The sequence below is a fragment of the Diabrotica virgifera genome, chromosome 3 (genome assembly GCF_917563875.1).
Source record: "Diabrotica virgifera virgifera chromosome 3, PGI_DIABVI_V3a".
Lineage (NCBI taxonomy): Eukaryota > Metazoa > Arthropoda > Insecta > Coleoptera > Chrysomelidae > Diabrotica > Diabrotica virgifera.
In genome coordinates this window covers 209899882-209917235 of record NC_065445.1, presented here as the reverse complement: position 1 = coordinate 209917235, position 17354 = coordinate 209899882, and the positions used below count along the sequence as shown (strand labels likewise).

General features: G+C 32.2%; 1 protein-coding gene across 1 annotated transcript; it reads left to right on the top strand.

Moving 5' to 3' along the window:
* Window positions 1-5311: 5311 nt before the first annotated feature.
* Window positions 5312-16556, top strand: LOC126882343 (uncharacterized). Its single transcript, XM_050647240.1, has 2 exons — window positions 5312-5987; window positions 15438-16556. Exon 2 carries the CDS (start codon window positions 15768-15770, stop codon window positions 16152-16154), a length of 387 nt encoding a protein of 128 aa, XP_050503197.1. The 5' UTR covers window positions 5312-5987; window positions 15438-15767; the 3' UTR covers window positions 16155-16556.
* Window positions 16557-17354: the final 798 nt, after the last annotated feature.

Here is a 17354-nt window from a genome sequence, read left to right as displayed (position 1 = left end):
AACAGAAAGCACTAAACAGAAGCGAATGGAGGAAACTGGGGGAAGCCTATGTTCAGAATTGGACGAATTAAAGGGCAAAAGAAGAAGAAGATGGGGGAGGAAGATTTACTATTATCTAACAAATACTTTTCATCGTATTGAGTATCAATATCACTTATTAGGCCTCTAGTTTCTAGTAAATGGTTAGGGACATAGCTACTAAGTTTTCGTCTTTTAATTTTACATTTTTAACCAAATTATTTGCATCTACGGTTGACCTTAACAAAACTTTAATTCTGTTTTTTCCAATGGCTTTAATTTCAATAATATTAGGAATGTTCCATTTTTTATGCAAGATGTCCGCAACAGTAAGTGGATGTAAACGGGTAATATCCCGATTATTTGTTTTTCAATATATACATAAACGTTATTAAAATTGTACTTATCTGATGCAACGTTGAACAATTTTTTCTCTGCAACTTTTTGCGGAGGTGGGATTTGTTGTGTCGGCACTTTAATAAAGTCTCTGGTTTTAATTGTAAATTTTGCAGTAGAATCATCCAAATTGTCGATTAAACTTGATTCAATAATATCCATTTCACTACTCGTATTCTCACTAGCACCTGAAAAGTTTTCACCTAATGGTGTCCCTGGGGAAAAGCTTCCCCCATTGGGGGGTCGCTTATAGACCTCTTTATCGCACTCAATCAATAACAAACACCAACAACTTGTTAAGAACAAACACCAACAGTGTCCTTTTTTCCACTAATTAACTCGTTAAATAGTTAATTTTATTAAGAGCAGATTTTAATGAGCACTGTCAGTTTGACGTTTTGCGTGACAGTTTAGTCCGCGAGTCTTTACCCGTGCGTCATTAATACCTGGCGAGATAAAACACAAACTTTTTATCTAGCATCATTCTCTTTCACGCATGAAACTCATGACAAACCAGCGGCCGTTTGTTATTAAGTAAAAACACATGTCATTTTTATGAACCATCTAGACTCAATGCATTGAAAAGAGATAGGTACAAAAAAAGACGATTCGGTATGTTTTCATATTTTAAGCACAATTGGTTTGACGTTTCTGCTTTGTTTATTTTTGTGGCTGTCAGTCAGTTGAATTTTTTGCGGTTTTTGTCTAATTTTTGCGTTTTGAAGTTTCTTTATATTACACAAACAGTTGTTTTCACAAACTTTTTTTTTTGTTGTTTTTCACAATTGGGCTCTGAAATTTTAAGGTAAATAATTATATTTTGGCAATTAATATTTAAAACATACAAAGCTAACGTTACTCACACAGCAAAGAAATTATTGTGTTTAGATTTCGGTCAAAGTGAATAAAATAACAAACATAAAATATGTTATTGAATTTTTTTATAAATTGTTTATTTATTTATTAATCAATAATAATAAAATAATTTATTAAGCTACTTCAAATGTAGCTGTAAATCTGCACAAAAATTTTGAAGCAAAACTTACATTTGACATTCTATATATTTGATAACGTCAAATTTTAAAATAAAACCCGTAATCGGAACAGTAGCCACTTTCTGTCAGTTGTTGTTACGTGAAATAAATTTCCGACTTATTTCGTATGCTTTAAATGATGACGCACGGGTAAAGACTCGCGGACTCAACTGTATATCAATATTATTTAAACAACAACTCGTACCTACGTAGTTAAGATTATTGGTAAGTAAAATCGTAAAATATTAATAAAAACAGAATATATTCTATCTAGTTGGGTATGGCTTTGACACTAAATTTGATTAAACGTTTGACATTATACTATTTTTATAGTCACAGTTGCTTTGTTACAGTTACTATAATTTCATCTGTTATCCAGTGTTTCCGTTTCACAGGATTATTAAATTTATCTTTGGATGATCAATTGGTGTTTTTACACCATGTTTAAAAGTTTCCCATATTTCTTGTGATGTTCCGTTAAGAATAGAGGGCATTATTTTAAATACTTCCTGGAGAAGGTCGTCTTTCTTTTTTAGTTATATCCTGTTTGTCGCATTTCGTTTGTTGGGCGCTTTAAGTTTAAGCTTTACTTAAAACTAATATAAGACATAATCATAAGAATAACTAATTACAAATATTTTAAATACAACTCAAACATGTATCTGTTGGGAGGTTGACATGGAAGGGATATGACATGTCGACAGTGCTTCTTATGGTGGCATAATTTGTAAGCCGTCCCCCACGGGCGATAAATTCAGTTCTTTTCCTTCACTATATTTTGTTACCGTAGTAATGAAATTCACCTCTTTTTTTTTTCAACCAGATCCTTTGGAAACACGAAGGATCTACATTACCCCTCGTTCACATAGTGTTTACAATCCGGGTCAAAGCACATAACCATTTTTATTATACAAAATACAATGGCTCACAAAAGTTCCTAACCTTTGCTTGGTGAATATCAATAAAAAACTATATTTCATAGAAATTTAATATCGAATTATGGTGGTATTATCTTATAAACGCTATACTTAAGCAGAATAAGCAGCAGAGGAAGCACAATTTCAACTTTATAGGAATTAAAATGCTTGAAATTAGGTAAATCCTGGCTTTTCAACCTTTGTTTACAAATAACAATATGCCTGTGGTGACATCACGACAGACGTGACAGACATTTTCTACCATAAAGATGGAGTATTTATAGCTTTCTATTAATGTATTGATACATTAGCAATTTAAATTAATAGGAAAATTTTAAATAATCTCTTGTTTTTGTAAATCACACATAACGCATACACATAAGATCGTCCACCGCGACGTCAGAGTGTACCACGTGACCTATAATCATAGTTAACGCTCCCAGTGGATACACAAAATTCTTAACTATTCTGAAGGACCTGATGAACAATATTTCTTCATTCACTTCTATTTTGTGCTTTTCCTTTCCAGTCAGGGGCATCATTTGATAGGGTCAGGTCAGGGGGCATTTGCCCCCCCTGACCCTAAAAATGACTGAAATTTACAAAAAATACATCAATTTTCATCATTATATCATATTATGATGTATTATATATACAGTGGTTCCCAAGCTTTTATGTGTGGCGACCTACCTTCTGATGTTTTTTCATATTCGCGACCCATCCTTCACCTATGATGTTATATATTTACGGTATTCATCTACTGTAAGAGCCACGCCGCGACCCACCTAAAATCCGCTTGCGACACACTAGTGGGTCGCGACCCACCGGTTGGGAAACGCTGATATATATATATATATATATATATATATATATATATATATATATATATATATATATATATATATATATATATATATATATATATATATATATATATATATATATAAAAACAAAATATGCACAAGATGGAATGCAACCATAGACACGTGTTTCTGACTTATTAGTCGTCATCAGTATGATATAGCTAGCGCTAACCTCTCCTTGTTTGATTATATATATATATATATATATATATATATATATATATATATATATATATATATATATATATATATATATATATACGTCTTCATATCAAGGCGAGATCCGACTAAATCGAGGACAACCCGAGATCCACCAATAGGAAATTAATTATTGGAGTATATTGTTCATAAGGATCTTTATAATTAACATATTAATCATGGCACACTTAGAGGGGAAAAGATATTTGTACTTAAATTTTTCTGATAAATTTACAGCGAAACGAGATCCGTCGCTGAAAAGTAAAGGGGAGGACTTATATACGAAATTTTAGATATTTACCGTTCAACGCGAGATCACACACTGATGCCAGCTCTAAAGAGTATTAGTCGAGCGGTTGGAGCTCGTGTTGTATTGTATATTTCCCACGATATAAAGATATATATTGGGCGTAACTTTTAAGTATCGCTTCTTTTGTGTCTTTAAAGTCTACGATTGACCTTTCAGAAAGTCCCTTAGTTTTATTACATACATAAGGGTGTGAAAAAAGAAAAATAATACTTGACAAATAATAACCATTTAATAATGATAATTATTTGCAATACAATATTTTAAAACTATACATTAATATTCTTAAAAAAACACTTACTACGAAACCAAAATGTAATTATTATATTCTTAAATAATACAAATTGTTACAAAATAATTATTTAAATGATTGCTTGTTTTAAAGATACATTACAAGAAAGTAAAATTTTTTATAAATATTACTTAAGTTTAAAAAATAAAATAACTCAATATGTAATTATTATTTGATAGTTAAAAAATGATTTTAAGTAAAATGATTTAAAAGATAAAAAGAAACACACATAATTTTCAGGGTCAACTCCTAATTGCATGAAAATTTGGATTTAGATTCTACCCATCCCCCACTTCAAAGTTGAATTTGTGCCGTTGATTGCTTTTACTTGGAGGGTGAAAAAATATACGTTTAAAATAAGTCCGGAAACAGATCTGACTAAGTTTAAGCAACTTTTGTTCTATAGAGTTTTTTTAACTTAGGTACTAGGTTAATTTAGTAGTAGGTACTAGAGTCACTTGCGACTAAAAATATTTACTTTTCAACAAAAAAAAACACAAATACTCAAAAAGTAAGTATTATATCGAAAAAATATTCTTGGAAAAAATGTAGCATATAAAAAAATCGAAAAAATGGTATATTCTTAGTCTATAGAACCAGTAAAAGTAAATTGGTAGCTCATAAAAAAGACGATCTTATCCTTCAAATTCCAAATCAAATATTTTAACGTGATACATAGTACCAAAAAATGAAGCTCTTTTCGGGGAAAACCCATTAAAATTTTTTTAAAGTGTTAACAAAAAGCTTTATTTTATTTTATAAAATTTATATACGGGTAGGAGAGACAACGGAACGAATTTTCGAACGTTTAAACAGACGACATCCCAGATTTACCAATTTCTGGACAATTGATCCAAAGGTTGGATTCTAACAACGAAACAGTTGTGGATTTTCAAGTTTTCAATGAGAGTTAGAATGAAAAAACATTAGTGACCTCGAGTATGATGGTTTGGAGAATTTGGCTGGTTATATCTGCCATAAATTATTGAAGGACTCCAGTATTCAATCCGAAGATGTTTCAACGTACACGTGGGTTGATCATTTGAGTAAGTGTGGTTTATGTAAACCATCAGACACTCTCTTGTCATATATTAAGTAACTAGAGACAATTATTCCTTCCACATGAATGGTGATTCCATTTTGGTAACTAAAAATTATTTAGAAAACCTTATGTCCAAAAGTGTAACTGTAGACTGTTCTAACAAAGCGAACAAGATATTTTTTAAGTCTCGGATGTACTTGTATGTACGTCTATTTCACATGCACAAAATTTAAATAAAGTGCATGGCATGAAAACTGTAAAACTTATTTTTGTCTTTTTTAAGCCTCTTACTTAAATCTGATGAAATACATTATTTAAAAAGTAAAAAATTTTGTTTTTTTATCAATCCATTAAATTTATGGTTTTATTTTGGGGCTTTTCTTCCCCTTGGTAAAAATTATATTTACTAATATGTAGGCCACTAATCAATTTTTGCCAACTAACGAAATATAATAATTTTAGTAGATATCGATTATATGAATATTTTTATTTTCCGGATACCAATATAATCAAGAAACTGGGAACTTTACAAATAACTGAAAATCAATTTAAATAAAAGTAAATAGTTTAATAATTTTCCTCTAAACTATAAAAATCACTTAGTTTCTTTTAGTCATAATTCATTCATTTGTATTATTCTCAAATTTCATTCGCGTTCGTATTACGAACGCATAGACGGGACTATGCTTTACTCTGTTGTTAACGTCATGCGCCAATCGGACGAGCTTACGTAACTAGAATATCAGGGTGTGCATATTTCCGGGTCCCGGTGAATTCGTATCTATTTTAATCCCCATCCTAATTACAGACCAACTGGCAACTCTGGTGCGCAGGTAATTTTTAAATAACGCATTAACTACCGGTGAATTGGTAACTTTCATTTTTTAAGTATTGTTGATAATCTAATATCGGTATTCCAGGTATTTAGCGCTGCACTCCTAGAAAATGGAAAAAATGTCACAGGAAGTGAAACCGATGATGAAACGAAACGCAAAAGAGAAAACTTGGATGATTGTTTTAATAGAAGTAAAATTAAAAAACGGTCACCAAGCAAAGCAGGCAACGAAAACAATGAAGACATGGAAAATGTTATGATTACAATAATGAAAGAGCTAATGAATAAAAACGATGAAATGCTTCAGGAAATAAAACAAATAAGGAAAGAATAACAACAAACCAATAAAGAGTTAATGGGTGTAAAAGCAGAGAAACAAAAACTAAAAAAAGAAGTAAAACAGCTACATGAATGAATGGAGCAACTGGAGAAATTTAGCAAAAAGAAAAGCTTGATCGTAACTGGGTTGAAAGTAGAAACAAATGATTATAAGAAATTAAAAGAAGAAATGGAAAATTTCAGAGCCCAAGAGTTGCAAATACAAATAAAACTAAGAAGTGCAAAAAAAATAGGAGAAACAGTATGCGCAATAGAAATAGAAGCCCTCACGGATAAAATGGAAATCCTAAACAAGAAACGTAAACTAAAACAGCATAAATATCGTATCTATATAATATTAGGGGAGCCCAAGCGGGGATTTTTGCAGTTACTCGAGCGCGTCAGATTATCATATGGGGAGAAACGTGGTACCCTGCAGATGTACCTCTGCCATATATTGGCTCTTAACACAGGGGAGTTCGTTTAGGGGGGCCCGAAAAAAAAAATCAATCCTTAAAAATACTCGAAATTGTCAGATTAAGATAAGGTAAGTTAAGTACATGCAAAACAGTATATATTTAAAAAATCTGACGATTTGAGCAGGGCGTAAGGGAATTGGTGAGTCACAAAGTTTCACAAGAAAAAGGCGAATATTTCGCGAAATAAACGTCAGATCGAAAAACTAAAAACTACACGTTCAATATTTTTCAAAAATCTATCGATAGATACCAAACACGACCCCTCGCAGAGAGGGGTGGGGGGTAAATTTTAAATTTTAAATACAAATCCCGCGATATTTAGCAAAATAAACATCAGATCGAAAAACTGCAAAATACACTTATTTAATATTTTTGAAAAATATATCGAATGGTACCAAACGCGACCCCCACGGAGATGGGGTGGGGGGTTACTTTAAAATCTTAAATGGGAGCCCCCATTTTTTATTGCAGATTTGAATTCTCTGCATAAAAATAAGCAAGTTTTATTCGAACTATTTTTTCGAATTATGGAGAGATGGCGCTATATTAAAAAAAACGATTAATGGAAATGGAAAATTAAATTAAAAAATGGCAAGCGCCCGCTAAAATGGAAAATTTTACTTAACTTTTTTTGGTTTTAGGACCTAATAATCACAACCCAATAGGTCCCCAAAGCGCTCGAGTGACTGCACATTTAGCATACTTTGCTCCCCTACCATAAACAACGATTGGACATCGAAAGAAAAAGAAATACAAAAGGAAATAACTAAAATAGCAAAGGACGAAACAAGCAAAGGTAAGCAAACGAAAATCGGCTACAAGAAATTAATAGTGAATGGCAAAATCTAGATATGGGACGAAGAGAGAGAACAGCTGATAGAAAATTCAAAAAACTAATAAACGAAGAACAGCGGCTGAAATATGATATTGACATGGCAAAAAAAGACTCGGAAATGCAAACGGTTAACGAAAACAAAATAACGCACACAAAATAAAGAAAGAATCTCAATAAGAAGAAAAGAACAAAACCCATTAGAATGGGCTCTTGGAATATTAGAACCATGCTGGCATCAGGTAAGATGCAAGAAATAGCTCTTGAAATGAAAAAATACCAACTAGAAATCCTAGCCGTACAGGAAATACGATGGAAGAAAGAAGGAAAAATTGAGAAGAAAAACTTTAGCATGTATTATTCGGGAGAAAACAAACAGGGAACGAATGGTACGGCATTTATGGTGAACAAAAAAATGAGGGAAAAACTGATACAATTCAAAGCAGTTAATGAAAGGATATCTTACATAAGAAAATAAACAAGCCCACATCTCGATAGTCAATTGCTATGCACCCACCGAAGAAGCAAACCAAGAAGATAAAACAGAATTCTAAGACATCCTGGAAGAAACCTGTGAAAATATTCCGAGGAATGACATATTAATAATATTGGGTGATTTCAATGCAAAGATCGGAAAGGAGGACTATAATCGTAATGTAGCTGGCAAAGAAACCATTCATGAAACTACGAATGATAATGGAGGAGAAATCTGCAACCTAGCAGCAGCAACAAATACATATATAGTTAGTACTGGGCATAAACATAAAAAAGAATACAAAATAACATGGATGATACCAGGAAGAATGGATGGAACCCAAATAAATCATACTCTAATTTCGAAAAAGTGGACACAAATAGTACAAGACGTAAGGTCATATAGAGTGGCAAATGGAGGCACTGACCACATATTGTTGATAGCAAAACTTAAGATGAAAATAATCAAAGCAAATAATCATAAGAAAGGAAAAAGGAGGAAATGGAATATAGCCAATCTGAAAACGCAAGAAACAAAGCAACAATATACAGAACAACTGGAACAGAAATTGGGTCAGTACGAGCACAAAGAAATAGAAGGAGAATGGAAAAACATAAAGAACAGCATAATAGAGACAGCAGAACAAATAATAGGATTCCAAAAAAACAAAGAATCGAAAGAATGGTTTGATGAGGAATATCACCAAAAAAGTCAACTGAAGCACCTCGCAAGAAACAAATGGCTACAAAGTGCCGAACAGGAACAACTGGACCAATATAGAAAAGAAAAACAAGAAGCATTGAAACTCTATAGAAGAAAGAAGAACACATGGATCTCTGAACAAATGCAAGAATTAGAAACGAATAATAAAGACAACAAGAAATTGTTCGAATAGATAAAACAACAACACAGTACCAAAAAATCTGTCACAAAAATAAACAAAAAAGATTGGGAAAAACATTTCACGGACCTATACAAAAACGACAATAAGGCATATTCAGAGGATGAGGATATAAGAGATAACAGAGATGAAGAGGAAGTCGCACCTACTTATTAGGAATTCATGGAGGTATTAAAACAACTAAAAGTAAACAAAACGCCAGGGCCAGATGAAATCAACAACGAACTGATCATCAACGGCGGAGAGGAGCTCACGAAGCGAATGCACAAGTTAATGGTTACAATTTGGAAGGACGAAAGCATGCCCATAGAATGGAAAAACGGACACATCGCACCAATCTTTAAGAAAGGAGATCCAACTAAGTGCTGCAACTACAGACCAATTATGCTACTAAATACAACGTATAAGATATTGACCTCAATTATAAGAAACCGACTAAATCAATACACAGAAAAAATTATAGGACCATATCAACAGGGTTTTAGAACAATAGATCAAAGGAAGATCAACAATAGATGCAATACAGCAAAAGTTAAAACAAATGAGGGCGATACAAATGACATCAAAATAGAACTTGAAGTAAGACAAGGAGACAGTCTGTCAACGACAAACGACACTATTTAATATCGCTCTAGAAGGAGTAATTAGGGACACAGGGCTGAAAAAGACAATTATTCAAAGCTCAACACAGATCATAGGATATGCAGATGAACTGGGACTGGTAGCACGAGATAAAAAAAGACTAGAAGAGGCACTTTTAACCCTGGTAAGAGAAGCAAAGACGAGAGGACTAATAATCAATCAGAATAAAACAAAATTTCTTATAAGCACACGAGACAATGTAAACAGAATAGCAGACATAAAGATAGGTGAAAATACATTCCAGAGAGTAGATTGCTTCAAATACCTGGGGGTGATGGTGGACGGCAAAAACGGAAGGAGTATAGAGATAAACGACAGAATTAAAGCAGGTAATAGAGTATATTGGAAATATCACCAGCTACTCAAGGACAAAACCTGAGCAAAAAAAAACAAAATCAAAAATATACACAGCAGCAATCAGATCAGTGATAGCCTATGGAGCAGAAGTAATGTGCCTTGCGAAAAAAGACGAAGAAAAGTTAAAAATAATTGAGAGAAAAATTATAAGGATACATGGCCCAGTAAAGACAGAAACAGGTGAATATTGAAAGCTGATGAACCATGAAATAATAAATATAAATAAAGGAGAAGATATAGTAAAATTCATTAAAGCACAAAGCCTCAAATGGTTTGGGCACACACAAAGAAGAGGGGTAAAAGAACTGATCAGGAAGATAATGAACTGGAAACCAGTAAAAAATAGACCAAGAGGAAGACCAAAAATTAGATGGGAAGATCAACTGCTAGACGATATATCAAAGATGGAAATTGCAAACTGGAGAGAAAAGATTCAGGACCGGAGAGAGTGGAAGAAGATAGTAGAGAGGGCAAAAAACATCACAACCTATGAACTAAGACCTAAAGGAAAAGCGGACTAATTTACCGCGTGAAATGGATTAAAAGAGCTCATATTTGAGCGAGAAAAAAACATCACAACCTATGAACTAAGACCTAAAGGAAAAGCGGACTAATTTACCGCGTGAAATGGATTAAAAGAGCTCATATTTGAGCGAACTATACTCTAACAAGAGTGAACGGTCCATATAATAATTCCAGGTATGTACCTGTATAAATTACCCTCCTTGAAGTTGGTGTAAAAGGTATTCACCATTTATGTATTTTCTTTTGGAAGGATTACTAGAGAAAATCCAAATAAATTTTGAAAAAATGGCTGAAATCGCTGAAATTCTTGTAACAGATTCCGTAATGACTGTACATGGGTGGTAAATGATTTTAAATTTCACTTAAAGAAAGTGCTAAAAAGTCTAAAACATTTATGGTACTGTTCTGCATCTGGTTTCCAGGCAACCTGTTATACCGACGGTTGACTTTTTTAATATTTTGAGTAGTAACTATGTTGGTTATCAACAATTTGATGTCAAAAATGCACATTTTGCCATTTTTTGTCTACCAGTAAGAAGAAAAACATTCAAAACAAAATTTAAGATAACCGCATTATAGAGCATGTAAAACAATTTAAACAAGGTTTTATAAATTTCGCTATAATTAATTGTTGCTTATAAAACTATAAATTAAGTCAGTTTAACGTTAATATAACTTATGTAAAAAATACAACTTATATCTCGATATTACGTGAAATAGCTCAAAGAAATGAGTAAAAATACACGGTTTTTATGACACTCAGTGTAACTACGTAACAATTGTTTTAGTTTCTCTATGGACGGAATAACAAAATTTATGTAAATCTGACCAATCTTTTCTCAATTTAACTATTTATTGACAATTTAAATGAAAAATAGCCGATTTTAAGAATTTTCTATAAGTCTATAAGTTACAATGTTTTACCAAAAAACTGAAAAAAGAACCGATTAGTTTATTGAAATAGCCTTAAAATGAGTTGAAGTAAAATAGAATTGGAGCTTTGTTTATCAATAAACATTAACTATTCAAATTTATTTCTTACGTTTTAAGCTAACTACCTGAGGTACCCCTAAACCCTAAAAATGTCATCAAAACGACGATTTTGAAGCTCTTTCGACTGGATTAAAGAAGCTATTATCGATTCAAACAAAAGTTGTGTATTTTTAATTCTAAATTTCAACTATTTAATTAAAAATAAAGTGTTTCATTTGAAAATTCAAAGTTGCTACACCCACCGCTTTCGCAGGCAGAATAAGAACCCTGCTATTGCATAAGTATATAGATTTTGAAAATCCATTCAAAAAGCATTCCAAAGTTTTTTCGATATGCCGTCTAGTTCTCGAGATATTTGACAATCGCCTTTCTGGACAGAGCCCTTAAATAATGTAAACATTCTTATTCAAGCTAGACATAAGCCGAGTGAGAGAGCTGACCGTGAAATTCTATTGCGATGTTTCCAAATTTACCGGATCTCGGATTGTCTGCAAAATATATATTTACCATATACACAACGGATCGCGCGCGCTGCCCTCTACAGCGGATTTAGTGGAACCACTGCAATATAAAATTCACCAAAAGGGGTGCAAAATGAGGTCCAGACAAAAATCGATTTCCTTGTACCCTAACCATTGTTACATCGAGATGTCACTATATACACGTGAATACAAGGTGAGATCCAAAATCGGATCTCGCCCTGCAAAACGGATCTCATCTTGTATAGCTTATGATACAAACGGATCTCGCCTTGATATGAAGACATATATATATATATATATATATATATATATATATATATATATATAATATATATATATATATATATATATATATATATATATATATTTTATTTATATTTGCTTCTTTTAAAACATCGTGACAACAATTCTCACTTACTTTCCCTGATGATGCCCATGAAAATGGGCGAAATATATTGGAATAAGTAAAAAGAGTACACTTTGTCCATATTCAGCTGGTTACCCAAATTATAGTTACATATATAAAAAAAAAATAGTTACATATATAAAGGGCGAAACACATTTCTAAGAACTGGTGTTTGGATCTTTGATTCTATTCAAAAAATTTTTCCCAACCCGAAATGGTGGATGTGTGAATTGTTCGTAAGGGGATTTTTCCACATTCTCTATTTCATCTGTTTGATATATATATATATATATATATATATATATATATATATATATATATATATATATATATATATATACGTCTTCATATCAAGGCGAGATCCGACTAAATCGAGGACAACCCGAGATCCACCAATAGAAAATTAATTATTGGAGTATATTGTTCATAAGTATCTTTATAATTAACATATTAATCATGGCACACTTAGAGGGGAAAAGATTTTTGTACTTAAATTTTTCTGATAAATTTACAGCGAAACGAGATCCGTCGCTGAAAAGTAAGGGGGAGGACTTATATACGAAATTTTAGATATTTACCGTTCAACGCGAGATCACACACTGATGCCAGCTCTAAAGAGTATTAGTCGAGCGGTTGGAGCTCGTGTTGTATTGTATATTTCCCACGATATAAAGATATATAATGGGCGTAACTTTTAAGTATCGCTTCTTTTGTGTCTTTAAAGTCTACGATTGACCTTTCAGAAAGTCCCTTAGTTTTATTACATACATAAGGGTGTGAAAAAAGAAAAAGAATACTTGACAAATAATAACCATTTAATAATGATAATTATTTGCAATACAATATTTTAAAACTATACATTAATATTCTTAAAAAACACTTACTACGAAACCAAAATGTAATTATTATATTCTTAAATAATACAAATTGTTACAAAGTAATTATTTAAATGATTGCTTGTTTTAAAAATACATTACAAGAAAGTAAAATTTTTTATAAATATTATTAAAGTTTAAAAAATAAAATAACTCAATATGTAATTATTATTTGATAGTTAAAAAATGATTTTAAGTAAAATGATTTAAAAGATAAAAAGAAACACACATAATTTTCAGGGTCAACTCCTAATTGCATGAAAATTTGGATTTAGATTCTACCCATCCCCCACTTCAAAGTTGAATTTGTGCCGTTGATTGCTTTTACTTGGAGGGTGAAAAAATATACGTTTAAAATAAGTCCGGAAACAGATCTGACTAAGTTTAAGCAACTTTTGTTCTATAGAGTTTTTTAACTTAGGTACTAGGTTAATTTAGTAGTAGGTCTAATTCTTGGAAAAAATGTAGCATATAAAAAAAAAACGAAAAAATGGTATATTCTTAGTCTATAGAACCAGTAAAAGTAAATTTGTAGCTCATAAAAAAGACGATCTTATCCTTCAAATTCCAAATCAAATATTTTAACGTGATACATAGTACCAAAAAATGAAGCTCTTTTCGGGGAAAACCCATTAAAATTTTTTTAAAGTGTTAACAAAAAGCTTTATTTTATTTTATAAAAGTTATATACGGGTAGGAGAAACAACGGAACGAATTTTCGAATGTTTAAACAGACGACATTCCAGATTTACCAATTTCTGGACAATTGATCCAAAGGCTGGATTCTAACAACGAAACAGTTGTGGATTTTCAAGTTTTCAATGAGAGTTAGAATGAAAAAACATTAGTGACCTCAGGTATGATGGTTTGGAGACTTTGGCTGGTTATATCTGCCATAAATTGAAGGACTCCAGTATTCAATCCGAAGATGTTTCAACGTACACGTGGGTTGATCATTTGAGTAAGTGTGGTTTATGTAAACCATCAGACACTCTCTTGTCATATATTAAGTAACTGGAGACAATTTTTCCAAAACAGACATTATGTCCAAAAGTGTAACTGTAGACTGTTCTAACAAAGCGAACAAGTTATTTTTTAGGTCTCGGATGTACTTCCGAATTAAAGAAGTTTTTTAAACAAGTCTCTTAACAACCTGACATTGCGTAAAAGAAAAATTATGAAAACTGCTACATAGTTGCTGTATGTACGTCTATTTCACATGCACAAAATTTAAATAAAGTGCATGGCATGAAAACTGTAAAACTTATTTTTGTCTTTTCCAAGCCTCTTACTTAAATCTGATGAAATACATTATTTAAAAAGTAAAAAATTTTGTTTTTTTATCAATCCATTAAATTTATGGTTTTATTTTGGGGCTTTTCTTCCCCTTGGTAAAAATTATATTTACTAATGTGTAGGCCACTAATCAATTTTTGCCAACTAACGAAATATAATAATTTTAGTAGATATCGATTATATGAATATTTTTATTTTCCGGATACCAATATAATCAAGAAACTGGGAACTTTACAAATAACTGAAAATCAATTTAAATAAAAGTAAAGAGTTTAATAATTTTCCTCTAAACTATAAAAATCACTTAGTTTCTTTTAGTTACAATTCATTCATTTGTACTATTCTCAAATTTCATTCGCGTTCGTATTACGAACGCATAGACGGGACTATGCTTTACTCTGTTGTTAACGTCATGCGCCAATCGGACGAGCTTACGCAACTAGAATATCAGGGTGTGCATATTTCCGGGTCCCGGTGAATTCGTATCTATTTTAATCCCCATCCTAATTACAGACCAACTGGCAACTCTGGTGCGCAGGTAATTTTTAAATAACGCATTAACTACCGGTGTGCGTTTTTAAATACAAGAATATTGGAGATAATGGATGTAAAGCATACAATAATGGACGATATAAAAACAAAGCAACTAAGATGGTTTGGCCACGTACAACGTATGGAAGAAGACAGATTACCCAAGCAAGTGCTACGATGGGCACCAAAAGGACGGCGGAAGAGAGGAAGACCTAGGAAAAGCTGGATAGAAGGAATCCATAGGGAAATCGGAGAAAGAGGCTTGAACGAAGACATGTGCTACGATCGAGAGCAATGGCGATTGGGAATCGGAAGACGTCGTAGAACGTTATAAACCGATTATATATATATATATATAACTACCGGTGAATTGGTAACTTTCATTTTTTAAGTATTGTTGATAATCTAATATCGGTATTCCAGGTATTTAGCGCTACACTCCTAGAAAATGGAAAAAATGTCACAGGAAGTGAAACCGATGATGAAACGAAACGCAACAGAGAAAACTTGGATGATTGTTTTAATAGAAGTAAAATTAAAAAACGGTCACCAAGCAAAGCAGGCAACGAAAACAAGGAAGACATGGAAAATGTTATGATTACAATAATGAAAGAGCTAATGAATAAAAACGATGAAATGCTTCAGGAAATAAAACCAATAAGGAAAGAATAACAACAAACCAATAAAGAGTTAATGGGTGTAAAAGCAGAGAAACAAAAACTAAAAAAAGAAGTAAAACAGCTACATGAATGAATGGAGCAACTGGAGAAATTTAGCAAAAAGAAAAGCTTGATCGTAACTGGGTTGAAAGTAGAAACAAATGATTATAAGAAATTAAAAGAAGAAATGGAAAATTTCAGAGCCCAAGAGTTGCAAATACAAATAAAACTAAGAAGTGCAAAAAAAATAGGAGAAACAGTATGCGCAATAGAAACAGAAGCCCTCACGGATAAAATGGAAATCCTAAACAAGAAACGTAAACTAAAACAGCATAAAGATCGTATCTATATAAACAACGATTGGACATCGAAAGAAAAAGAAATACAAAAGGAAATAACTAAAATAGCAAAGGACGAAAGAAGCAAAGGTAAGCAAACGAAAATCGGCTACAAGAAATTAATAGTGAATGGCAAAATCTAGATATGGGACGAAGAGAGAGAGAACAGCTGAGAGAAAATTCAAAAAACTAATAAACGAAGAACAGCGGCTGAAATATGATATTGACATGGCAAAAAAAGACTCGGAAATGCAAACGGTTAACGAAAACAAAATAACGCACACAAAATAAAGAAAGAATCTCAATAAGAAGAAAAGAACAAAACCCATTAGAATGGGCTCTTGGAATATTAGAACCATGCTGGCAGCAGGTAAGATGCAATAAATAGCTCTTGAAATGAAAAAATACCAACTAGAAATCCTAGCCGTACAGGAAATACGATGGAAGAAAGAAGGAAAAATTGAGAAGAAAAACTTTAGCATGTATTATTCGGGAGAAAACAAACAGGGAACGAATGGTACGGCATTTATGGTGAACAAAAAAATGAGGAAAAAACTGATAAAATTCAAAGCAGTTAATGAAAGGATATCTTCATAAGAAAATAAATAAGCCCACATCTCGATAGTCAATTGCTATGCACCCACCGAAGAAGCAAACCAAGAAGATAAAACAGAATTCTAAGACATCCTGGAAGAAACCTGTAAAAATATTCCGAGGAATGACATATTAATAATATTGGGTGATTTCAATGCAAAGATCGGAAAGGAGGACTATAATCGTAATGTAGCTGGCAAAGAAACCATTCATGAAACTACGAATGATAATGGAGGAGAAATCTGCAACCTAGCAGCAGCAACAAATACATATATAGTTAGTACTGGGCATAAACATAAAAAAGAAAACAAAATAACATGGATGATACCAGGAAGAATGGATGGAAACCAAATAAATCATACTATAATTTCGAAAAAATGGACACAAATAGTACAAGACGTAAGGTCATATAGAGGGGCAAATGGAGGCACTGACCACATATTGTTGATAGCAAAACTTAAGATGAAAATAATCAAAGCAAATAATCATAAGAAAGGAAAAAGGAAGAAATGGAATATAGCCAATCTGAAAACGCAAGAAACAAAGCAACAATATACAGAACAACTGGAACAGAAATTGGGTCAGTACGGGCACATAGAAATAGAAGGAGAATGGAAAAACATAAAGAACAGCATAATAGAGACAGCAGAACAAATAATAGGATTCCAAAAAAAACAAAGAATCGAAAGAATGGTTTGATGAGGAATGTCACCAAAAAAGTCAACTGAAGCATCTCGCAAGAAACAAAT

Bases quoted from the DNA above. Each gene is read 5' to 3' on its own strand.
- LOC126882343 (XM_050647240.1), top strand. From the start codon at position 15,768: ATGGAGCAACTGGAGAAATTTAGCAAAAAGAAAAGCTTGATCGTAACT.